Source organism: Emys orbicularis, chromosome 16 (assembly GCF_028017835.1).
Source record: "Emys orbicularis isolate rEmyOrb1 chromosome 16, rEmyOrb1.hap1, whole genome shotgun sequence".
Taxonomy (NCBI): Eukaryota; Metazoa; Chordata; order Testudines; family Emydidae; genus Emys; species Emys orbicularis.
Genome location: NC_088698.1, coordinates 29929962 through 29955924, shown reverse-complemented (window position 1 = coordinate 29955924; position 25963 = coordinate 29929962). Strand labels below are relative to the sequence as shown.

The 25963-nt window shown below is 47.7% G+C and overlaps 1 protein-coding gene across 1 annotated transcript in view; it reads right to left on the bottom strand.

Annotated features, from left to right (window-relative positions):
• The window catches only part of UBE3B (ubiquitin protein ligase E3B), a 35427-nt gene that overhangs the window by 7963 nt on the left and 1501 nt on the right, over positions 1–25963 (bottom strand). Inside the window, exons 4-21 of the mRNA XM_065417638.1 lie at positions 25771–25891; positions 24580–24639; positions 24108–24212; positions 23919–24015; positions 23588–23673; positions 16636–16718; positions 15497–15602; positions 13679–13799; positions 11975–12152; positions 11555–11724; positions 10250–10417; positions 8432–8603; positions 7293–7411; positions 6531–6645; positions 5791–5890; positions 4165–4284; positions 1688–1864; positions 1458–1568 (exon numbers count right to left, since the gene is read on the bottom strand). Of these exons, the coding sequence (XP_065273710.1) occupies positions 1458–1568; positions 1688–1864; positions 4165–4284; positions 5791–5890; positions 6531–6645; positions 7293–7411; positions 8432–8603; positions 10250–10417; positions 11555–11724; positions 11975–12152; positions 13679–13799; positions 15497–15602; positions 16636–16718; positions 23588–23673; positions 23919–24015; positions 24108–24212; positions 24580–24639; positions 25771–25891 (2209 nt within the window). The remainder of the gene's footprint in view (positions 1–1457; positions 1569–1687; positions 1865–4164; positions 4285–5790; positions 5891–6530; positions 6646–7292; positions 7412–8431; positions 8604–10249; positions 10418–11554; positions 11725–11974; positions 12153–13678; positions 13800–15496; positions 15603–16635; positions 16719–23587; positions 23674–23918; positions 24016–24107; positions 24213–24579; positions 24640–25770; positions 25892–25963) is intronic.

Here is a 25963-nt window from a genome sequence, read left to right as displayed (position 1 = left end):
TGAACCCTCAACAACAACCCCTTGTGATAAGCAGCAGATACTGCCCTACTTTAAAGATCAGGAAGTGAGCGGGGAAGTAACATGCTGATGGTGACCCAGTGAGTCACTGGTGTAGAAGGGAAGGGAACCCAGGAATCCTGACTCCCACTGCCTTGCTCTGAACACTGGCCTGGATCTACTACTCCAAGCATGGATACAGATTCAGAGAGGATCTGCTCACACCAAAGCCGCTTCTCAAGCAGGTTATGGGGACTTCTCTATGAGCAGAGCGGATACAGACTACCAGCCCCCTGGGACGTACCTATTCCTATTCCTCCCCACACCCATGAGCTCCTGGAGAACGTGAATCCATCCTGTTCAAAGAGATGGCACTGTGGGTATGGAGATAACGGATGGCTACAATGAATGCGTTGGCATTAATGCAGCAGCTTGAGCACAGAAATGAAGAGCGTCAGAGCAGTGCGTGTGCAGAGGGGCGAGAGACAGGGACATGGCTAAGCGTTCTTCTAGAACTGCAGACATTAGAAGTGGCTTGCACCCGTCATCTAACCCTTCCCTCAGTGCCCAGCGATTACCTCCCATCTAGTCCCATGTCATTTAGGTGCTTCCACCACTTCTTTTGGGAGATGATTCATTCTCCTTATATTTAGCTCAAGTTGTCCCTTTAATTCCACCTCTTGGCTTTCACTTTAACTATGAAACACACTCGCTTTTGGAAGTTAGAAAGCAAAATTTGTTTCCCTCGTGGCTCCATCCTTTTCCAGCTGGCAAACTCCGTGGTCTGGCCTATCTTTGGAAAGCAGTGCCACATTCCTACTACTCAGCAGTGGATCCACCAGCAGCAGCAACGGTGGCAGCAGAGGGAGCCCACGTACTCTGACTCTAGCAATTTCTTTTATGTTTTGTAGCTACAAGTGAATTTTTCAGTTGGATATTTAGGCATATTTGACCTACTCACTCCCTTGCCATTGCAGGGGCCTCGGGCACTGGTGGCACCTGTCTCCCCTGATCTCTGCCTGTGGCACACAACAGTTCAGCGTCCCTTGAAGACTAAAATGCCTTGGTTTAACTAAAGTCATTGGGCTCAATCTAGGGGTACCTGGGTGAAATCCAATGGCCTGAGACATATGGGAGGTCAGATCTCCTGGTCTCCTCTGGCTCTAACCTGCACGAAGCAAGGCCATCAAAGCTGGCATTTTCAAAGGAGGTCAAGGGAGCTGAATGTCAGTAGGATTCCCTTTGAGAGTCCCAGCCCAACAGGTCTATTGCAAGACGGCATTACTCTTATACATCATTCCTCTAGGCCATTCTGCCCCCCTCACCCTGTTGGAGCACACCAACAGAATGCAATGCCCTCCTACAGTTTGCCTGCACATCCCCAGGGCTGTGACAAGGTGTGTGCAGGCAACGCTACCCCAAAGCGGGAGACGTCCACGTGCTGGCCTCCTTTGGCTTACCTCATACACAGCCTTCCCAAGCATTTTGCCCACAAACTCAAAGAGCTGGAGATAGTTCTCGTGGATGTAGGATGTCGGGGATGGATACAGCCTCTCGTCGCCACTGGTCGTCTACACAAACAAAATGATGAGACAAGACATCAGTATTGTGAACAACCACAGCCAGTTTTCACTGGTCATTTCAGACTGGGAGGTGGTCAGAGCCTATTTCTGCAGCTCAGCATCAGTACCTTAAAGAGGTTGAGTGCAGGGTCAAACACCTTCTTTATGATCTCCTCCAAGAACTCTTTGAAAACACCATCTTGATCAATACCAGCCTCATCGACACCCAGGTCATTCACAAACTTCACTCGGATAACTCCCTTCATGAGGTTGTGGGTCAGCAGCCTTAGTTGTTCGTATCCATCCTGCTCAGGTGAGAATTGCCACACATTAGCCATGCAGAAGGACACACACGTCTTCACAAACGTGCAACACTGACAGGTGTGTGCACTGGGATATAAATGGTATACCGGCATGGTATGTGGGAGTTCACATCCACAAAGACAGTGGCAAACTCTTTGTTCTGACCCCCAAATCCGTGGCATTAACACGATATAGCAACGTGCTAAGTTTCCTAAACATATTGTTTCATACAAAGACTGGAAGTCACCACATCCAGGATTCCTGGGAAGAAATCTGCCTCCTCTTTGAAGCAGCACTTCAGAGATGGGAAAACTCATTGTGCTGTTGTGTGGAAAGGGAAACCACCACAGCTAGTGTATTATGGTGTATATATGCACAATTACAGCTTTACACACCACACACTACAGTTACCTATAGAGCATTTACCTATAGAGGCAACAAGAGGGTCAAGGGACAAAGGAATAAAGCAGGAGACAGGAGAACTGAAATGATTATTCAGCAGCTATGCTAAAACTCTTGTTTGACAAATGCAGAGAGTTTTTTTAGTGTAGCACAGCATCAATTATACGTTATCTTATTGTCCATGTGCTCACTAACAGACAAATAAGAGACTTGTGCCTTAGAGAAGACAGCAAATCCTACAGTTAGTGAGATTCTAGCACAAATGTGAATTCAAGGGAGCATGAAGTAAAGAACCAAAGCAACCGAGTGGTCTGGGTCTGCACGCCCTAGGCCCGTCCCTCCAGGCCTCTGCTCCAGTACATGAGAACATGGCACATTTGAACAGACCCTGACTCAGGTGAGAGAAATGTGGGGACGCAGCTAAGTCAGTAATAAATATGTGAGAAAATCGCAACTGAAATTGGTAAAAAAAAATAATAATAATCTGTTGGCTGAGGAGATCCTGAGCGGAGTGCTCCGTCCGTTACTGCAGGTGAAGGCAAGAGATACCACCCGCCCCAGAATCGAGCAGGTTTCTGCTGACCCCCATGCTCCAAAGGGGGTATATTCTGCTGCATGACTACGCAGGCATGTTTTCTCTCTCATAGCGATCAGAGTTTGACATCTAGCTGCAAACCCGTCAATATGCACTGGATCACTCAGCAAAGGAGCAGTGCGTGTATAGAACACAGACGGATGTCAAGTCCCAGGGTCTGATCAAGGCATAAAAGGGAAACTTTCACAGTTTGTTACAGTTTAATGGAAAAAACGGGCAGCACTACCAGAGTCTCCACTAGGGAAGGAAGAGTTTTTGGTGCCTGAAGGAGCTTTCTAAATAAGATGCAGACATGACAGCAAAGAGAATGAGCCCTAATCTATTGAAAATGGAAATGAGCATAAACAATGCTGACTCCACCTTTCAATCCTTTCGGCTTCCGGGAGTTGTACAAAGCACGTGTCTGGGACGCAGCGCAGCCTGGGCCTGAGCTCACCATTTCACCCAGGGTTGGATCTTCTGAGGCACTTATTAGTTAACCTTCAGCCCGGTAAGGAACAGGACACCCCGCGCTAGCGTCCATCCTATCCAACACACACAGCACCATTTCCCAGCCAGCCCAGAGCCTAGCCTCATCAGCACCTAGACGAAGAGCAGCTGGCTAAGCGAACCCACGCAAGTCTGAGGTGCTGCGGAGAGGACAAAGGAAGCACTTTGAAGAACTTGCCTCCTCCCCCCAGCATCTGTTCTCAGATTGCTACGTCAGCCCGCGGCGCTGGGACTCCCCACTACTACTGGATGCCCAAACACCCAGGGTGGCAAAATATGTCCACTCCCATCGGCAACTGGCCAGAAAGTGGTGCTCTCCCAGGCCCAGACCCGGGCAAGGTGATCCACGCATTCAGGAATCTCCACACTCAGTTACTGCAGTTCTTCATATCTAGAGTGATCTCCACGCTCACGCCCTTCCCCGACCGTTACAGTAGGAGGCTCATGAGTGCACGAAACAGAACTTCCCAGGAGCGGGGCCTAGGCAGTGGAACTCACAGCCACAAGAATGATCAGGAACCTGGCTGCGTTCAGAACTGGACACCAACTCATTCCTTGGCCTTAGCCGTCCCTTCAAACGCAGGCAGACACAAAACAAACACACACTCAGAATGCTCCTGCGGGCTGGCAAAGAACCAAAAGAAAGACACTGTTGCTATTTCTATTGTTAAACATGCCCAGATACTATGGCAAGGGCCCCACAGAGGTACCTAGATCAAGACCCGGGCAAGCACTGAACCACTCATTCACAGCACAGTCACCAACAAAACCAGGTTCCTGGCTGGTAGATTTGCTTCCGAGGGCCGAGCCACTCACCTCCAGCATGCGTGAGCGGCGGATAGTTATGTGTGTGACGTGAGGTGATGCAGAGCTGGTTTCAACCAGCCCAAGCTTCTCCTTCTCCTTTGTCACCATGTTTCGGAAAAGAAGAACCCTCTAAAAAAGAAATCCAGGAGAGACCAACAGCATCAGGGTAATAAATCTCTGCACTGCACCTCGTGAAAGGTACACATGCTGCTCACCCACCTGGATGGATATCCAGTACTAGACATAGACAAATGGAGCAGATAAATACTGCTGCTTTCACAACCATCTGCAGTGTAAAGGGGAAAATTTAGCTAAAGAAAATTATACCCAGGCCTAAATCCTACTTGCTCTACTCACGTGAGCAGACCCATTGAAGTTATCAACACCTACCCACATAAGGCAAGTGGGATCTAGCCCATGATACCTTTTTTGACATTATGGCCCACATAATTAAGAGACAACCTTCTGCGTTTTATTCAGGAAGGTTCCCACTTAGTGTACATAATGGCTGCGCAGAGGAAAGGCCTCCCTTGAATGCCGGATCCAGCGTGATGCAGTCTAGAAAGGGACAGCTTGGTAGGTCTGCATATACCCTGCCCATTGGGCTGAGACCTGCCACCAAATGGGGCGTTGCTGCCCGCTTGAATCAGCAGGGATGAAGGACCTTCCTTCACAAACAAGACCTCTCTAATGGTAAAGAAGAGACGTTTAACACAATGGAGCTACAGTGGATGCTGGTTATTAGCGATCCTGATATTGACAAATTTTAGTTATTAGCAACATTTTGCTGAGAACTGATCCCATTCCACTGACTTTAATGTTAATGAGATTTGGATATTAGCAACTGTCAGGCCTCTTGCTGACACCTTCTTTTTTCTTGCCATGCAGCCTGGCGGGCCCCCTGCTCCCCCAGTCGCGGTGAAAAGCCCCAGCTGCAGGCATGTTTGCAGGGCTGCAACTAGGGAAAGCAGCACCTGGATATGCAGAGCTTGGCCCCTGAGCTGCAGCTGGGGCTTTGCTGGGGGCCCACACAGCACCTCTCCCTGTGCTCTCTGGGCTGCACCCTACCCTGGCACATCCGAGAGCCCCCACTCACATGGAGAGCCCCGTCCTTGGGCAGGCTTGTGTGGGTGCAGCCAGGGAAGGAAGCACTGGGATGTGCCAAGCCTGGGCTCCCGGTGCCAGGGCAGGGAGCAGCACAGAGAGTGCAGGGAGAAATACCGTACAGCCCTGTGGGCCCCCCGGCACCTTCACTCCCCGAGCAGAGCCCCAGCATCCAGGCTGCAGCCCTGCCCTCCCCGCAGCCTCCCCTCCCACTCTGCAGCACTGGCACTCCTGCATTACCTCCTGTCGGGCAGCCAGTCCCTGGCCACGGGCTGCCCCACACTGCTGTCTCAGGCATGGGCCTTTCGCCTATGGCCAACCTTTGGTTATTAGCAACTTTTTGCTGGGAAATGAGAGATTGCTAATAAGCTGCATCCCCTGTATTTTTAAATGGGCTTTTGGGGTGTGAATTCAGCACTGGAAAACCTTGGAGACTCAAGTCCCTTTCATTCACCCACAGGATGGGCAGTAGCAAGGCAGCCACTCTCCTGGCATACAGCACTCAAAGCCCTCCTGCCAGGTCTCACTCACGTTCTTATGGGGGATGACATGAGGGATGTACTGCAAGAGCAGCTGAGCTCGCTTCTTGTCTTTGTCCAGCTCTTGGAAGAGCACACTGGGTTTGAGGTCCCTGAAAAAGCAAGACACATATTCAGAGTTCCCTGAGAAACACACAGAGAAAACAGGGCTTGGCAAAATCAGTGAGGATAACATTTTTAAAAGCACCTAAGAGATTTCGGAGCTTAAATCTCTTCTGAAAATGGGACCTGGGTGCTTTTGAAATTTGTACCCTGTACAAGTGATACTGAGAATAATCGCTCTACAGAAGAGAGGGAAGCGCCATCACCAGGGACTTTAAATTAAACAAGGCAAATAGAGCGTAGGGAACAACCCTGGCCTGGGGCTGGCAGAGAACAACAATAAGGAAGTTCCATGTCTAACAAAGCGACAGCGTCCAAAATGGTCAAGACAAGAGCCGCTGTGCTGAGAAAGCCATACAATCGTACATGCACCTGTCTAGTAAATAGGAGATCCTGGGTTCAACTCCCCGTGTTGCCTTATAAGGGGGGAGGGATAGCTCAGTGGTTTGAGCATTGGCCTGCTAAACCCAGGGTTGTGAGTTCAATCCTTGAGAGGGCCACTTAAGGTTCTGGGGTAAAAATCTGTCTGGGGATTGGTTCTGCTTTGAGCAGGGAGTTGGACTAGATGACCTCCTGAGGTCCCTTCCAACCCTGATATTCTATGACCCAGCACGAGGATCCAGCACTCACTTTCGCAACCAGTGGTCCTCAGGAGCAAAGCGCCGGCGGCAGTCTCTTTCATACAAGATCATCAGCCAGCCATGAACAGAATGGAACAACTCCAGCGTCTCTCCTTTGGCATTCTCTACAAGACAAACACGGAAGTAGCATTCAGGGCCTCCTACACACCAGTGACTGACATGAAGCAGAGAGCCACTCCTTTCCCCAGCACAAACAAAGGGGGCTAAGTGTTCTCCACTTCCACTGGCTTTAGGGGAATTGAAGGATCTCAGCCTCTCTCACAAGAAGTGCCCAACATCTGCCAGGATCCAGGCTTGAATCCCTTGGCCTTGTTACTAGCTACTGCAACCAGCACCAGCAAAAGGTAAACACACTTAGATTGACACACTCCAGGTATGGGTATCCAACACTCTTCTGATTCGGCACAGATTTACCCCAAAGCTGGAGTATATTCTTCTCTGAAACCTCACAGAGCTGAAGTAGCAGGTTTTTGAAGAGATGCAAGGTTTTGAAAATGATGCCCCATAAATTCATACTTTAATAAAACACTGACTGGCTGGTTTTTATATGGTACCCCAACATGGCATAGGTATCTGAACAGCTGAATGGGGGATAGTTTCATTTCAAACATCCTAAGAATTTGTAACACTTTCTGTGCACAGCATTCAAGTTATACTAGCAAACTGGCTGAAGCCTCTGGATTAATCGATTCACGACTACTTTTTAAAATAATTATCATGATCCCCTCAATCAAGCTGCTGACACACTTACCCACAATTCCATCCCAGATCATCTTAAACACAAAGGAATTGAGGAAAGAGGAGATGGTAACTAGCTCTTCCACTTTGAATGAGATCTGTTCTTCATAGACTTCAATTTCGTCGAGAATTCTGGAGGAGGAAAACAAATGTTGGTTTATTTCCCTTTTGAGAGGGCTTGCAGAGAGTGCACTTTGTCTGGCACGTTTAGTGGGAGTTCTCATTTCCTGTGATGACTAAAACAGGAGCTAAACCCCTAAACCAATAGTATGTATTTACTGATTTTGATCAATATCTGAGTTTAACATAAGGCAGCACAAAAAGTCTGAGAAATAAACTACACCCAATACAATATCACATTTAGAACATAAGAACGGCCGTACTGGGTCAGAACAAAGGCCCATCCAGCCCAGTATCCTGTCTGCTGACAGTGATCAATGCCAGGTGCCCCAGTAGGGTGACCAGATGTCCCGATTTTATAGGGACAGTCCCAATTTTGGGGTCTTTTTCTTATATAGGCTCCTATTACCCCTCACCCCTGTCCCGATTTTTCACATTTGCTGTCTGGTCACCCTATGCCCCAGAGGGAGTGAACCTAACAGGTAATGATCAAGTGATCTCTCTCCTGCCATCCATCTCCTCCCTCTGACAATTTAGAGGGCTTTTTACTCGTAGATTGCAAAGCACTTGAACAAGGTGGGTAAGTAGAATTATCTTCATTTTACAGATGGGAAGACTTTCTACATAGGCAAGGAGGTGGCACAGGGTCACACAGCGAGTGGGCAGTGGAGCTGGGAATAGACCCAGGTACACAGGCTCCCAGTGGAGTGTCCTGCCAGTCAGACAATGCCTCTTCTTATAGCATGATGTGTGCCTTTGAAGAATTTGCCCTGTGTTAAGATGCAGCTGTTGCACACAAGCATTGAGAAAAAGTATTCCTAGGGCACCCAGTGCTGTAGTACCTAGTTACCTCTCCTGCCACACGCCCATCCCTTACACAACACACTCTTTGCAAAGCATGCAGTTTTGTTCTTGCATTTTAGTTATCTATATGTAATTACAGCAGCGTTTTGGCTCTCCACCCTGGCACTCAAAGAACATTTAATCTGTATATTCGAATTCCGTAGAAAGAGCCATCTGCTAGTAACCTACGTGATAAGGTGTCGAGAACAGTCACAAAACAGCATCAGCATAGCCAGCAGTCTCTTGGATTCCTCTGTGTCATTGTTCAGGCATTCCAAGAAGAGTTTTAATCCACCCTGGGGTCCCAGCTCACAGATAAATGCCCACAATTTGGGCAACAGGTCATCAAGATAAGTGAGGCCTACAGGAGGGAAAACGAAAGAAAGAAAGCCTTAACACAGCTCTTTTCCCTGCATGCAGGGGAAGATGAATATGACCTGTTGCAGATAACAGTTTATTTTGCAAAACTATCTACTGGTGAAGAGGAAAGTCACACAGTGGTCATGGGTGCGATTCACGTGAACAAGTATTCTACAATCACAATGAGACCAGAAGGAAGCCTCTTAACTAGCTAATAATACTTTGCACACCTACAGCACCTTTCAGTTAAAGATTTCACAGCACTGGACAAGCATCAGTTAACGAAGCCTCTTGTGACGCAGTCATTATGATCCCCATTGTACAGATCGGGAACCAAGGCACAAAGGGCAAGGTCATGCAAGTTGCTCAAGGTCGCACAGAGTCAAGGGCAGAGCCAGGAACAGAACCCAGGAGTCTGGACTCCCAGTTTCCTGTTCTAGCCACTAGACCAGTGATGGCTTACTAGAAAGGAGGGAGGAGGTGGTAAGAGAAATAATTTGTTCTTAATATAACCTAAGTTCCCTGTAAACTGCGTGGCTGGGTGGCCGCCCAGCAGGCTATCAAGTGCCACGCAGTTCAGCTGTCCCGCCTCCCACTGCTGTGTGCTGCCCCTGCCCTCTGCCTTAGAGCTGCTCCCAGGAGCCTCCTGCTTGCTGTGCAGAGCGGGGAGAGGGGGGAGGGGCGAAGAGAGGAGGAGGAGAGGGGTGTTGATGTCAAGGTGTTCCCCTCCCTCCACCCCATCTCCACAGAGCAGGGGGGACAACACACGACAGGGCTTAGGACACAGGGAGCTTGCTGGCAGCTGCTGCTGCGTCTGAACTTGCTGATCTACTTAAAAGGGCAACATACTTAAAGTGGGGTCAGGGTACTGAAAGGGACAACACGCGTCTGTCTCTATCATACACACACGGTGTGTCTCTCTGTCTCACACACACACACACACAAGTCTTTCACACTCACCTCCCAACACATACTTGTATTGTTGTTACTTCTTGATACTTCTTTCTAAGTGTGTTATTTTAGTTGTTTGACTGGTCTGTGCATTTCATAATTTTTATTTCTCTCTTACACTTAAATTTAATTCTTTGAGCAGTGAGTTCTAAAATGCCTAACCTGTCCTGCCTGGAGTAATGATCCCTATGGTAACTTTTTAAAAATATACATTATATCTCGGTTTTTGGTTTCTACTGGTGGTGCACATCCGCACATTACCTCGATATGATGCACAAAATTCATTCCACACATGGATGGAAAAAATTAGAGGGAACACTGAATATAACGGAAGCACTCAACGGGATCACCACATAAAGACTGGTATTACTGGGTATTATTCAAAGACATTGAGCCAGATTCAGTCAATAAGAAGTGAGCAGGTTTCAGTGGAGCAGAACTTGCTTTCATTTGTATTCTAGAGAGCGAACGTTTGATACAGCAGCGATGAATGCTGTTGATCACACATATGATCCAGGATAGAACAAGCTTTGCATCCAGCTAGTCAATAAACAGCCCTGTGTAATACAACTACCAGCAGAGTCAAAAGAATCAGTGAGAGGCACAAGTTTAGATCTTTAGAAGATCCCACCCCCCTCGATTTTAAAAGGTATTTTGAAGAAAAGACAAAAACCCACATCCCCGCACCCCACTGACCTGTGAGTATCTGCAGCCGGATCTGCGTCAGAGTCGTCAGCGTGGTTTGGTACAGCACACAGATGCTGCAAACCTTCTGCACCTCTGCTGAATCCACCCGCTTGCCTCCAACTGGCTTGAGGATGTTGCGGACAGAGGCGGACTTCTGGAAGGCTCGCTTGAAAAGATCTGGCGGGAGATAAGGGGAGACACATGCACTCGGGTCTTGGAGACGGAGACATTCATCACCAGGTGAAGTCTTATCCTGGGTCACCGTGCAGCCCCATAACAATGGGGGTTTTAGTAAGGACAGCAACAGAGGGTCCTGTGGCACCTTTAAGACTAACAGAAGTATTGGGAGCATAAGCTTTCGTTAGTCTTAAAGGTGCATCTGAAGAAGTGAGGTCCTTACCCACGAAAGCTTATGCTCCCAATACTTCTGTTAGTCTTAAAGGTGCCACAGGACCCTCTGTTGCTTTTTACAGATTCAGACTAACACGGCTACCCCTCTGATACTTAGTAAGGACAGTAACTGATTGAGTGGCTCATGCCACTCAAGGGAAAATGGGTGGGTCAGCTTTTGTGGCCTGCATCATGCGGGAGGTCAGACTAGATGACCATATTGGTCCCTTCTGACCTTAAAGTCTATGAGTCTATGCCACAGAACTGCAGATTTCTGTGAATTCCCCATGGCAGAATGCTTTATAGGAACATTCTCCATTCCATAAACACCAAGACGTTCTCTGGTGACACGGGGATCATTCACAAGTCATTCTCTAGTTTCAAACGTTACCCAAATGTAATAGGAATCACTAGTTGTTCTATAATATCTAGCACATATCTACAGTAGACTGAGTCAGCACAGTTATAGGGGGTTAGAGTAAGAGACTGTGACCTAGAAATTCCAGAGCTATAATCCAGGCTCTGCCAATGATTCTCTGTGAGATCATGGGAAAGTCACTTAACCTCGCGGTGCCACAGTTTCCACCTGTGAAGCTGGGATACTATCCAACCACTGTAAGGTACGGAGACCCCCCAGTAACAGTGGTAAGGATTACCTCGTGCTTTTCATCTTCAGACCACTTGAGAAACAATTCAAACCCTGCTTGGAAACAGGCAAGTGTCCCCAAGAAGATAAGTGACTTGCCAACGTCACAGTGTAATCAGAACAGGGATCAGACCCCAGGAAGAACTTGCCTCTAGCTAGGTAATAGCAGGTGCTGCAAAAAACTACTCAAAGCCTTTGACTAAAGGGAAGAAAGTCAAACTTCTGCCAGCAAGAGAGAGAAGACACAGAGCCCAGGCCCTGGCCCGTACTGAACTGACTTTTCATGGGAAGGCTGTTCTGTGGGGAAGCAGTTTGCCCTGACAGATAAGTCAGCTCCTGAGTCTCCACCAGCTTCTTGCTGAGAACATCACTGAAGAGGATGCGAATTAGGTGGACTCCCCAGAGATGCTGCAACTGCTTTGTGAGCAGAGGCATGGACTCATTTAACCTAGAAGAAAAGTCAGGGGCAAGGGAGAGAAAGAGATAAAGCCATTGTTACAACCTGTCTATCACATCTAACAAGCTGCATATGAATGCAGTGTTAAGGTTGCACAATTAAAATACAACTCAGGACATGCAAGGCATTACGGTGGCCACACTGTCCATCCTGACAGTGACAGAAGGTACTGCATATGTAACCTGGCCAAGTTATGAATTAAATCTCAGAGTTACTTGTCTCAGAGATCCTGCTCGCTTACCCATAATCCACAGTCTGGGAGAACCAGCCAAGGACAGGGTGCCAGTGCGTGAGGTTGGATTTCTTTTGCGACACATACTTCTGGCAGTAAGAGAGCATGTGGATAAGCACGCTCACAAAGTGAGCAGTCTCGTCCTCTAGCACTTGGTCATTCAAGGAGCCCAGATAAATGAGGTTACCTGAAAAAGAACCAGCCAGCAGCCCTTTGAAGAGGAGCGACATTTGTATGAGACCTTTACTGGAGACAGAAGGGGGTTGAGATCAGTCTCTCTCCACCACCTCTTCACTCCTCCCACTGCAGGGCCGTATCCCACCCGTCTGCTCCCAATGCTCCGGCCAGTCTGTTCATAATCCCCTCCTTGTTTATTTGTTAACGCAACACTGACCCAGGGCCTTCAGGAGTTACAGCAGGAAAGGGTAATTGTAAAAACCATCAGGATGGGCTGCATCCTGCTCCCACTGAATTCAGGGGCAAAATTCCCCATTGACTTTGATGTTAACTTTGGAGAATCACTGAGGTCCTATGTCTTAAAACGAATTGGGGGACTGAATGGGTTAGAGAAACCAGGCTAAATTCAGGTCTGGAATAAGCAGGTGCAAGTAACAGTGAGAGTAATTAACCATTGGAACAACTTTCCAAAGGTTGTGATGGATTCTCCATAACTGACCCTTTTTAAATCAAGACTGGATGGTTTTCTAAATGATCTGCTCTAGGAATTCTTTTGGGGAAGCTCTATGGCCGTACGTAAGAGATCCATCTAGACAACCACAATGGACCCTTCTGGCCTTGGAATCCATAAAAATCTACAAAGTCAATGACGCTCAGTGAATACAGTGTTTTCACTGACAATGCCCTCACTCACACAGGGTTTGGATTAAGCCTCAAGAACCATTCCTTAAAGAGATTCAGATCCAATTCAGTTGTCCAGTGACCAAAATTTGTCTCTTGTTCTCTGATGGTTGTTCATTGACTCTTTTCAGAGCAGTCCCTGGTTTCAGCCCAGTTTCCAGCACACACTTCCCACACCAAGGTGATGCTCTGTGCTAGCGCAGGATATCCTCCCATAGCCATCTCATTTGCTTCCCGCCAACACTTCATGTGCAGCATTATATGAAATAGAGAGCTCCTAACAGTAGCCAGGATAGAGAATCTAGAGGCCATTCATGAATTACAACAGCTCCTCTGACTATTTCCACAGAGCTGATGTGAACTCAGCAAGTTTCAGTAGTATATCAATGTAGGCAGGTCATTTCGTGTTTGCTGTATCAGTGTCTAAATGGAAAGCAAGCTGAGGTTATGATTTCCTGTTAGATCAAAATGACACATCTATAGGAAGGGGTCTCTTTCTGAACCGCCCTCTTCTGTTTCCTGGGTCTCTTAGCATGACCCTCTACGTTCACTTAGTCCTGCCTCAGCACAGGGGGCTGGACTGGTTGACCTCTTGATGTCCCTCCCAGCCCTACATTTCTATACCTTACATTAAACCTGAAGTTAAGCATCCTTCCAAACACACATGACGCAAGCTATTTTAGAAACCACCCAAATGGTTGTTTCAGAAAATGTTGGATTTTAAAATCCAGAGTCCTTGACCCCAAGAGAGGAATTCAGATTTCACTCCCACGGGGCCCTCTCCTCAAAGCAAAGAAAGACTCTTAAATTTCTCCTCTGATGTGGAACATGCTCAGACTCCGGACACATGCTTACCCAGTAAACAAAGAGTATGGCTTCCTTCTAAACACACGCAGACATCTCGGCACTGAGCCTCACGACTTAAAAATAAGATGAATTTGCGGAAAAGGTCATGGGATTCTAGCACTGCCAGACGCTGAAAAACAGAATTGTTTTTAAATGATTGAGAAGTTGCAAGTTAAATTAACAGAGTGTCACACAAAAGCCGCCAGACCTGACACCTCATCAGCGATTCAGGGTGTCCGTTCATTCCTGTGAGCAATCACTGCGTTCAGGGGCTGCACAGGCTTCATGCCAAAGAATCACGCTAAAGAAGAGATCTCACAAGAAGATCACAGGCATGTGCGGGAGCCTGCCTCAAGGGAGATCTGCAGGTGAACTGGGCATATTCTAACCAGTCACAAGGATAACCTTCACCTGTCCTGAGTCTATGGCAGTTAAAAACACCTGAATTCCCTGGAATTCACCGGCAATCGGCCCACGCTGTGAAAGGGAGCAGACAAACCACATGGTATTAGTGGGCAGTGTATCACTGCTCAGCGAAGATCCCGCTGTATGTGATAGATGATTTTGCATCTCTTTGTTCATTCGCTCCCCTGTCAGAAATCACCATGGGGATGGAAGGACAAGGACACAAAAAATAAAATGTCCAGCCTAAAAACAAAGAGAAGCAGAGTAGCCTCAGGTCACACACACACAGCTGAATACGTTAAGTAATAATTTACTCCCAAAACTGTGCCACTTGCAGTTTCTCTAAACCATAGAGATGTCCAGAGTTGAGCGGATAAATCTCCATAACAATGTCCTATTCATCTGCATGCCCAGCTGAGCTGGGAGGAGGCTCTGCATTTATCAGTTGTTGCCACAGTATCTTATCTGGTAAGAAATGTGCACAGCACTCTAAATACCAACACAAAGCAAACCACTCTAACGGCTACTAAAACAAAGACTCAAACCAGTTTTGAAAAACCAGTACAAATAACGTTCTGGCTTGCTGTTATTTAATATTTGTATTATGGGAGCACCTAGCAGTACCATGAGGCGTGGTGGCTGAGTGGCTAAGGTGCATAACTACAATCAGGAAGGTCGTGGGGTCAAGTCTTGTTCGATCTCACACCAAAAGGCCACCTCCAGTTTACCCAGCTGCAGAATGGGTACCTGATCCATCCGGTTAGGGCTGTCAAGGTGGTTGGATGTGATGCTGGCCATGTCACACCCTTGTGTACCACAGGCTATGAAACTGATGTGCCTTAAGAGCATCAGCCCAATTAGCCATTGGCATGGTGGGAAGATTGATGAGCGGCTCCAATAGAAATCAGGGCTTGGGTGTGCTAGGCACTCTGTAAGAGTCTCTGTCCCAAAGAGTACATGATATACACACAAAAAGACATTTTACAAAGGGGGAAACTGAGGCATGGAACAATTAAGTCATGCAAGGAGCCAGTGGCTGAGCCAGAAAAAGAGGCCAGATCTCCAGGGTCCTAATCCAAAGCATTAACTACAAGAGCCTCCTTCCTGTCTGTTCTAGGGCTCCCCACGCCACCACAGCTCAAGCTGTGCACAATTCTACAGAGCTCACTGAGGATCCCGTTGCACACAGAATACTCAAGAGAGCTAGATCAGCTTCCGCAGCATTCGAAGGCCAGGCTATGAAGGATGGGGGAGGAACATGTGTTTCCATTAGAAAAGAATTACATTTTACTGTCAACTTTTAAGAGGCTGATCCAACTCTTTACTCGCCATTATTTGTAACTGTAGAGTCGCGGATGACTAATTCCAGCATATTTGATATGCCAAAGGGCTCAGGATGCTGTGATGGAGCAGCCCACGTACCTCAGGTGTTAGTGTAGCAAGGTGAGTCACAATAGCAGGCACTGACATGATATGGATCAGGAATGATCTCAAGAGATTGTCAGAAAACTGAGCAGCAATCACAGGGCTGAAGAGAGAAAAAAAAAATGTGTCAAACCTCACACTTTGTGTTTCCTAAGAAATGCAGCCTTTCTATCAGAACTGGCTGCTGCTTCTGTTCTCATTACAGAGGACAGTTCGAAAAGAATCAGCCCCCTATGGCTTCTGCTATCATGGCGATTTAGCAACATCCATCAGGACCCCAGGGAATCAAAGAAAGCCAGAGGCAGGAGGCAACGTGGAGTCTTATTCCATAATACACAGCACCTCCCATGTCTCTAAAGAGCTCCATAAACGCTAACTAGATTAAACCTCACAACACTCCTGTGAAGTAGATAAATAAGTAGTTCCCATTTACTCAGGCAAAGCTTAAGTGACTGATTCAAGACCAGTTTGAGTCTGGGGCAGGGTGAGAAATCACTCTACTCTTACTGGAATGATCATCAGAAAATCAGACTTGAGCCTGTCCCATGATCCCAGAAATGACACTTATGGAAGGAAACCGGTTCAGAGTTAGCTTGTGAAAGTCTTTAGGGATGCTCCTTGGGCACCGTGGTCTGACACCAAGTGAACTTCCCGTGAAAACTTTATTTTGAAACGCAGGGGGGTGTTTCTAGCTAGTCCCTCTTTGGGGACACAATTTACACATGCAAATTGAACTACGAGCACAGATCTGATCATCTGCACCTCTACCTGACATGCACCCATAATTATGTAGTTAGAGGCGCACTGGCAGTTCATTGTGAAATGCGAATCACACTTGCAGAAAGAAGCCCCGTTCCTTCAGACTATTTACCCAACACACAGAAATACAGCATTCCAAGTTTAACGCCACAACTGATCTTTACAACTGATTTATAAACACTTGATTTTAGGGGTACAGAGTAGAAAAAAAAAATCAAGCTCTCCACCTAAATTAGCATCATGCACTAATACGACAAGCTCACAGACAGATACAAAGAGAGAAACACAATGAGAAACTGGCAGGGCAAGAGGTCTTCAGACAGACACTGAAAGCAGCTTTGGCTACATATCACCCCAAGCGGCTTTTGCTGCCTTACCGCAATGCAAGAGAAAAGATTGCAGTTAAAGTGCCTTTGGACAGGGATGGTCTGGATCTTGCCAAGCCATTCGTTAGCAAAATCTGAAAAGAAAATTGCAACTCTTGTTAGAGAAAGAATCCAACTGTGTTCTTGAAGGACATGGTCACTTTCAAAAGATATAAAAAGAAATTAGAGAGAGTGTTGCTTTAATGTGGTTGTTACAAGTCACTGGCCTGGATCAGAGTGTTTCTGTTCCAGGTACTGGCAGCACAGAGAAACTGCATTCAGAGAGGTATACTATGATCACACTTGCTATTTTTATAGGGCTTTTCTTCAGAGGGTCTCATGGCGCTTTATAATCCATAAACAAGCCTCGCAACAACCCTGTGAAAGATGGACACCCCCATTTTACAGATGGAAAAAAGTGAGGCACAGAACGGTGAAGAAACCTGCCTAAAAATCACACACAAATTCAATGGCAGGGCTGGGAACAGAATTCAAGACTCCTGACTCCTAATTCTGTATTTTAACCAGCTGCACTGCACTGCTGCCTTCCATCTCCTAATGAGATGATGAAATGGTAGTTAGATTAAATATTGCTCACGGAAAGGAGGGGAGGGTGAGTTTTTTGGTTTACCAACTGTGACGTTCTGTACCTCGGCGGAACACCCAGCACCCTCATGTTCATCCTTGTAAAATGATTGTGTGGCATCCAATGCAAAGTTTGTTGTGTCAGCTGTTTTCAGAAGGCTCATGATGCACTGAGCATTGTTGTTACAGTAAGGTTAGAGGTTATAATTTCATGTATGTAGTTATGAGGCTGAAAATGTATCCTCGTGGCTTAAAATAAGCCCAGGCAAAAACTTTGCAAGAGCAGAGGCAATTCACACCTCATCAGGGCAGGTATGGGACAAACCCAGCCCAGCCTCACAGGAACAAAGGACGCTGGCCTAGGCAGCAACAAAATAATCTGTTAGACTCTCAAGGGAGTTACCCCCCCTTCCTTTGGTCAGTTTGGAACTGCGATGAGGTACTGCTCACCTGACTCTGAGGGTGGGGGAAGGCAAAGCCACAAGGGAAGAAAGGACATGATAAAAGGGAGAGACATTTGCCATGCTCTTCCTCTCTCTTCCACCTACATCTACAGACACCACACCAAGCAACTTAAGCGCTGATCAAAGGGAGAGCCTGGCTGAAGAGCAACCAGCCAGCCTGTGGTGAGAAGCATCTAAGGCCTGGTCTACACTACGAGTTTAGGTCGACTTTAGCCGCGTTAAATCGAATTAAGCCTGGACACGTTCACACGACGAAGCCCTTTCTTTCGACTTAAAGGGCCCTTTAAACCGGTTTCTTTACTCCACCTCCGACGAGGGGATTAGCGATAAAATCGGCCTTAGGGGGTCGGAATTGGGGTAGTGTGGATGGAATTCGACGTTATTGGCCTCCGGGAGCTATCCCACAGTGCTTCATTGTGACCGCTCTGGACAGCACTCTCAACTCAGATGCACTGGCCAGGTAGACAGGAAAAGCCCCGCGAACGTTTGAATTTCATTTCCTGTTTGCTCAGCGTGGAGAGCACAGGTGACCACGCAGAGCTCATCAGCACAGGTAACCGTGATGGAGTCCCAGGATCGCAAAAGAGCTCCAGCATGGACAGAACGGGAGGTACGGGATCTGCTCGCCATATGGGGAGATGAATCAGTGCTGGCCGAACTCCGAAGCAGTAAATGGAATGGCAAAATATTAGAAAAGGTCTCCAAGGCCATGAAGGAAAGAGGCCATAACAGGAACGCACAGCAGTGCCGCGTGAAAATTAAGGAGCTAAGGCAAGCCTACCACAAAGCCAGAGAAGCAAACGGAAGGTCCGGGGCTGAGCCTCAAACATGCCGCTTCTACGCGGAGCTGCATGCCATTCTAGGGGGTGCAGCCACCACTACCCCAACCGTGTGCTATGACTCCCTCACTGGAGAAACACACAGGGAAGAGGGTTCGGAAGAGGAGGATGGAGAAAATGTAGATAGCTCACAGCCGCAAGGAAGCGGAGAAACCGGTTTCCCCAACAGCCAGGATATGTTTGTCACCCTGGACCTGGAACCAGTAACCCCCAAACTCACCAAAGACCCTGAGGGCACACAGGGGACCTCTGGTGAGTGTACCTTTGTGAATATTACACATGGTTTAAAAGCAAGCGTGTTTAATGATTAATTTGCCCTGGCAATCGCGGCCAGTACAGCTACTGGAAAAGTCTGTTAACGTGTATGGGGATGGAGCGGAAATCCTCCAGGGACATCTCCAGAAAGCTCTCCTTCATGTACTCCCAAAGCCTTTTCAAAAGGTTTCTGGGGAGGGCTGCCTTATCCCGTCCGCCATGGTAGGACACTTTACCACGCCAGGCCAGTAGCACGTAGTCTGGAATCATTGCATAACAAAGCATGGCAGCGTATGGTCCCGGTGTTTGCTGGCATGCAGACAACATCCATTCCTTATCGCTCTTTGTTATCCTCAGGAGAGTGATATCATTCACGGTCACCTGGTTGAAATGGGGCAATTTTATTAAGGGGAAGGGACTTTCAGAGGTGCCCGTTCCTGCTCTGCTGAACAGAAATATTCCCCGCTGTTAGCCACGCGGTGGGGGGGAGGGGTGAAGTGATCATCCCAGAGAATTGGGTGTGTGGGGGAGGGGAGTAAGTTGTGTTTGTGCTGCATGTTAACACTGAAACCGCAGCCCCTCCTTTTACATTGCAAACCCATTTTAAATGGCCAACCCAACGGGTGCTTGGTATGGGAAATGAGAGCACTACTGTTTGAAACCATTCCCACATGTTAAGAAGGTTAAAAAAGCCAAAAGACTGTGTCTTACCATGGCTGCCTGCAAGCTGAAATCTGTGGCCTGGCACTGTGTGAGTGATCTCTCACACCAAACCGGCAGGCCCTCAATATAAGAGGAAAAATGCGACCTTGTAACGAAAGCACATGTGCTGTGTAATGTGAACAGCAAAATTTAACGTGAAAGAGTGTACCCATTGTTCTCTAAAATGTGTCTTTTTTAACCACCTCTCCCTTCTCCTCCACCAGCTGCAAATGTTTCTCCTTCACAGAGGCTAGTGAAGATTAGAAAGAGAAAGCGTAGGACATGTTTACAGAACTACAGATGTCCTCCCACGCTGACAGAGCACAGCAGAATGCGTGGAGGCAGTCAATGACTGATTTCAGAAAAGCACAATATGAACGAGAGGAGAGGTGGCGTGCTGAATCGCGGGATGAACAGAGCAAGTTGCGGGCTGAAGATGATAGGTGGCGTCAGCTTGCACACAGAAGGCAAGAGTCGATGCTCCGGCTGCTGGAGCATCAAACTGATATGCTCCAGCGTATGGTTGAGCTGCAGGAAAGGCAGCAGGAGCAGAGACCGCCGCTACAGCCCCTGTGTAACCAACAGCCCTCCTCCCCAAGTTCCATAGCCTCCTCACCCAGACGCCCAAGAACACGGTGGGGGGGACTCCGGCCACCCAGTCACTCCACCCCAGATGACTGCCCTAGCATCAGAAGGCTGGCCTTCAATAAGAGTTAAAGTTTTAAACTGCAGTGTGTCCTTTTCCTTCCCTCCTCCCCCACCCATCCCGGGCTACTTTTGCAATTATCCCCCTAGTTGTGTGATGAATTAATAAAGAATGCATGAATGTGAAGTAACAATGACTTTATTGCCTCTGCAAGTGGTGCTCGAAGGGGGGAGGGGAGGGGAGGGTGGGGTGGTTGGTTTACAGGGAAGTAGAATTAACTGGGGGGGGGGGGTGGAGGGTTCATCAAGGAGAAACAAACAGAAGTTTCACACCGTAGCCTGGCCAGTCACAAAACTCGTTTTCAAAGCTTCTCTGATGCGCACCGCGCCCTGCTGTGCTCCTCTAACCGCCCTGGTGTCTGGCTGCGCGTAATCAGCGGCCAGGCGATTTGCCTCAACCTCCCACCCCGCCATAAATGTCTCCCCCTTACTCTCACAGATATTGTGGAGCGCACAGCAAGCAGCAATAACAATGGGGATATTCTTTTCGCTAAGGTCTGAGCGAGTCAGTAAGCTGCGCCAGCGCGCTTTTAAACATCCAAATGCACATTCCACCACCATTCGGCACTTGCTCAGCCTGTAGTTGAACAGGTCCTGACTCCTGTCCAGGCTGCCTGTGTAGGGCTTCATGAGCCATGGCATTAAGGGGTAGGCTGGGTCCCCAAGGATCACGATAGGCATTTCAACATCCCCAACGGTTATTTTCTGGTCCGGGAAGAAAGTCCCTTCCTCCAGCTTTCGAAACAGAGCAGAGTGCCTGAAGACGCGAGCATCATGTACCTTTCCCGGCCATCCCACGTTGATGTTGGTGAAACGTCCCTTGTGATCCACCAGGGCTTGCAGCAGCATTGAAAAGTACCCCTTGCGGTTTATGTACTCGGTGGCTTGGTGCTCCGGTGACAAGATAGGGATATGGGTTCCGTCTATCGCCCCACCAGTTTGGGAATCCCATTGCAGCAAAGCCATCCACTATGGCCTGCACGTTTCCTAGAGTCACTACCCTTGATATCACCAGGTCTTTCATTGCCCTGGCAACTTGGATCACAGCAGCCCCCACAGTAGATTTGCCCACTCCAAATTGATTCCCGACTGACCGGTAGCTGTCTGGCGTTGCAAGCTTCCACAGGGCTATCGCCACTCGCTTCTCAACTGTGAGGGCTGCTCTCATCCTGGTATTCTGGCGCTTCAGGGCAGGGGAAAGCAAGTCACAAAGTTCCATGAAAGTGCCCTTACGCATGCGAAAGTTTCGCAGCCACTGGGAATCGTCCCACACCTGCAGCACGATGCGGTCCCACCAGTCTGTGCTTGTTTCCCGGGCCCAGAATCGGCGTTCCACGGCATGAACCTGCCCCAGGAACACCATGATTTCCACATTGCTGGGGCCTATGCCTTGTGAGAGGTCTATGTCCATGTCAATTTCCTCATCACTCTCGTGGCCGTGCTGCAATCGCCTCCTCGGCTGGTCCTGGTTTTGCTTTGGCATGTCCTGGCTCTGCATATACTCCAGGACAATGCGCGTGGTGTTCATAGTGCTCATAATTGCCGCGGTGATCTGAGCGGGCTCCATGATCCCAGTGCTAGCTATGGCGTCTGGTCTGAAAAAAGGCGCGAAACTAGTATCTGACGGACCAGGGGAAGGAGGGAGGGAGGGAGGGGCGAGTGACGACATGGCGTACAGGTACAGGGAATTAAAATCAACAAAGGTGGCTGTGCATCAGGGAGAAACACAAACAACTGTCACACAGAATGGCCCCCCCCAAAAGATTGAACTCAAAAGCCTGGGTTTAGCAGGCCGTTGATTTGACGGAGGGAGGGGGAAGCAAATGAATACAGAACAAATCTATTTTTTACATCTTAAGACGATGGTGCAGCATGACTGATAGCCCTCGGCATCTTCTGGGTGCTTGGCAGCAAATACTGGGCGCTTGGCAGTTATAGCCACATTTTTCCTGTATGATGACGATGGCCTTCAGGCCTATTGCACGATCTGCTGCTCAGGGAAGACTCTGCTAACGTGCAATGATCCAACAGGGCGCTTGGCAGAAAATGGCATACTACGACTGATAGCCATCATCGTCATTGTGAAGGCAGCAGAATATGACTGGGGGGATGGGGGACTGGGGGACATACGGAGTTCCAGCCACTGCTGTACGACGATGACGGTTACCAGTCGTAATAAACCATCTACTGCCAAAAGGCAAAAGGCAAGGGCTGGTGCAATGCAGCCCTACGGCTGCCAGCCCCACGGCTGCCAGCACCCAGATCGCCGATGAAGGCTACCAGTCATGCTGCACCGTCTACCGCCAAAAGGCAGTTAGCTGCTGCTGCTGTGTAGCAATGCAGTCCCACGTCTGCCGGCACCCAGATGACATATGGTGATGGTGAGCTGAGCTGAGCGGGCTCCATGCTTGCCGTGGTATGTTGTCTGCACAGGTAACCCAGGTAAAAAGGCGCGAATCTATTGTCTGCCGTTGCTCTGACGGAGGGGGAGGGGCCTGACGACATGTACCCAGAACCCCCTGCGACACTGTTTTGCATCATTCGGGCATTGGGATCTCAACCCAGAATTCCAATGGGCGGCGGAGACTGCGGGAACTCTGGGATAGCTACCCATAGTGCAATGCTCCGGAAGTCGACGCTAGCCTCGGTACTGTGGACGCGGTCCGCCGACTAGAGCACTTAGAGCATTTTATGTGGGGACACACACAATCGGCTGTATACAACCGATTTCTATAAAACCGGCTTCTATTAATTCGACCTAATTTCGTAGTGTAGACATACCCTAAGTTTGTAAGGACATTGAAAGTGTTAAGATCAGCTTAGAATGCATCTTGCTTTTATTTCATTTGACCAAATCTGACTTTAAAAAATCGATCTTTATAGTTAATAAATCTGTTTGTTTATTCTACCTGAAGCAGTGCGTTTGGTTTGAAGCATGTCAGAGGCTCCCCTTTGGATAACAAGCCTGGTACATATCAATTTCTTTCTTAAATTGACTCAGACAAGCTTGCAGCATCCAGCGGGCATAACTGGACACTACAAGACGGAGGTTCCAAGGGTTGTGTCTGGGACCGGAGATATTGGCTAGTGTCATTTGGTTGCAAGTAGCTGGGAGCAGCTTATATGCCAGAGGCTGTGCGTGAACAGCCCAGGAGTGGGGGTTCTCACAGCAGAGCGGGGTAAGGCTAGCTCCCAGAGTCAAGTATTGGAGTGACCTAGCAGATCACCGGCCCAGATAACACCAGAGGGGAACGTCACACCGACCATAAGCAAAGTATTCTCAGAGAGAGTCACTGCCAATACATACCCAACCCAAACATGAAACAACACGTCTGGAGAAACTTAGAACTTAGTTAAGGCAGAAAACACTGCAGGGTTTGCAAAGCACATCAACTATTCTAATCACTAACAAACCTGCAGCACAGAATAAAATCCCTTCTGATTGAGATGTCCCATGATATTTGCACAGATGTGGTTCATGGCAGGTCGCAGGGTTTCTCCTACGAGGACAAAATAATGACATTTCTGAGAATTATTTGTGTGTCATATAATCTATATGAACTGCGGTCAGACATTGTAAATTATGACAAACTTCTATTATCATAATCATACAGCTTGGCAGTGCATACAAGAGAAGAAAAATATCCCCTTTCTGCAGCCCAAGCCGGAAGACTTTGAAACAAAGAGAGAGGAGAAAGGTCTGGATGGGTGGCTACAACAGGGTTTTGGAAAGAGCCACACAGACCTTTTCCCCGAAGTATTTTCCACTTGGACGTGTCTGTGAAGGTAACAAGCATCGTGAGGTGCAAATTGACCAGTTTAGAGTCTTGTAGGATGTCAGGCTGGAATAACAAGAACATCAACATTAATAAACCAAGTCTACACGTGTGAAACCACAAGACACACAGAGCTAAAACCAAGGAAAGGTTTTTACCTTAAGCTGTTTGAGAAACTCACAGCAAAACCACAAGATGTCCTTGATCTGTTTGATCCACAAGAGTGTAAGATCCTTAGAAAGTGCTAATGACACATACCACACCTACAGGTAAAGAACAGGAGAAATTTGTGGTAACTTTTTCTGCTCTGTTGCTTATCCAGCATACAAGCCCAGAAGCGGTGTAATAAAACTACTTCCACAGGCCATGCAGATCCCAGCACTGGACAAGAATTACCCCACCCCCGTAATAACTAGGTCAGTTGTAAATCGTACCAAGCGGGAAATGCCCTTTTGACCCTTATGGGTCCATGTAGCTATCCTGAGTTTTTCTATGGGGTTTATCAACATATCAAAACAATCCACCATGGAATATAAGTGACACCTGAGTGTCTCTCACTCTTGATATTTCAGATTAGTGAACTTTTAAAAAAATAAACCTAAATCCCCCTAACGAAGTTGACTTGCTAACCTTGGGCTCATTCTCAACATCCATACTATTCAGGATACAGTGACACAACTTTTCAAACCTCTGTAAAGAAAGAGACACACATTAGTGTACTTCCCCACAAGTACAGTCAGTTACTTGGGGAAAACTGTTAAAAACGGCAGATTACGGGAAGCAAAGGCCTTGCACACTAGAAGCAACTGAAGCTCCACTGAGACAAGCATCTTGTCTTTGGCAGTGGCTAATACCGGTGTCCTAAGAGGAAGGAAAAACCCATTGATATATATCATTGCTCCCTTTTAGATTACAGATTGATTTTGATTACATTTGCCTTGCTTGCAAGTTACACAGTGAGACTTCCAACCACTCTAGGCTCTATGACATCACTCCCAGGATTCTCAGGAAGCAGAATGGAAAAGAATCCAGATTACTCCTAGGGGTGACACTTCAATGAGGTAATTAGTTACTGTAACACAGGGGCCAACCAACATTGTGACACCAAGGACTGACAGGGGAGGAGAGAGAACATGGCTGGAGCTCAGGGAACTGTATGTCACACTAAGTATACATTTAAAATCAGATAGAAGTACTACAACAACATTTGATGTACTTGTATTTCTCCTGACATAACAGAAATTGCTTGGGAAAGAGGCAACTGGGAACAACAACATACAGCTGAACCGATTGAATACAACTTAATATGGCCACTCATCCTCAGATTGCTTTCTCCCCTGACTGCCCTTCACAACTCCCCTGGGAGGCATGTATTAATATTATCTCAATTTTACAGATAGAAAAACTGAGGCTGGGCTATTAGGGCTTTGTCTTCACTGCAAAGTTAACTCAGGTTCTTATTTGAGTGTTGCCCCTAACCAGAGACCCAGGAACACACAAAACCCTCTTGCTTGAGTGTGGTGGTGCTTTACACCGGAGCTACCTGGCCCAGTGGGTGTATTAGTAAATGGCTTGCTCAAATTAACTGAGTGTCAGAGCCAGGATTAGAACTCAGGAGTTCTCAGCAGTCCGTCCTGCTGCCTCCCCACTGTCCTCACCATGGCATTACAAGACAAAAGGAGCTGCAGGTCACTCTCTGAACCCTCCGTGTTGTAACAACCCATTTGACAAGCCAAGTAACAGCTCATACATATTAAACATATAGAATACATTACACATTTTTAATCTGAGGGGGGAAATGCGTCAGAGCAGCAGCTTTACCTCTTTGTCCTCTTTAATTCTGAAAATGAACAGCAGTTTCCTGGAAATTTTGAAGATGGAAAGTGCACTTCTTTTACTGGAAGCAGATTCATTTATTTCAAAGAAATCCTCCACTTCTCTCCTGGGAAGGAGGAGGAATCAAATGTTGAGCATTTTAAAAAGCCAGTAGTCTACAGAAAGAGCTCAGTTCGCA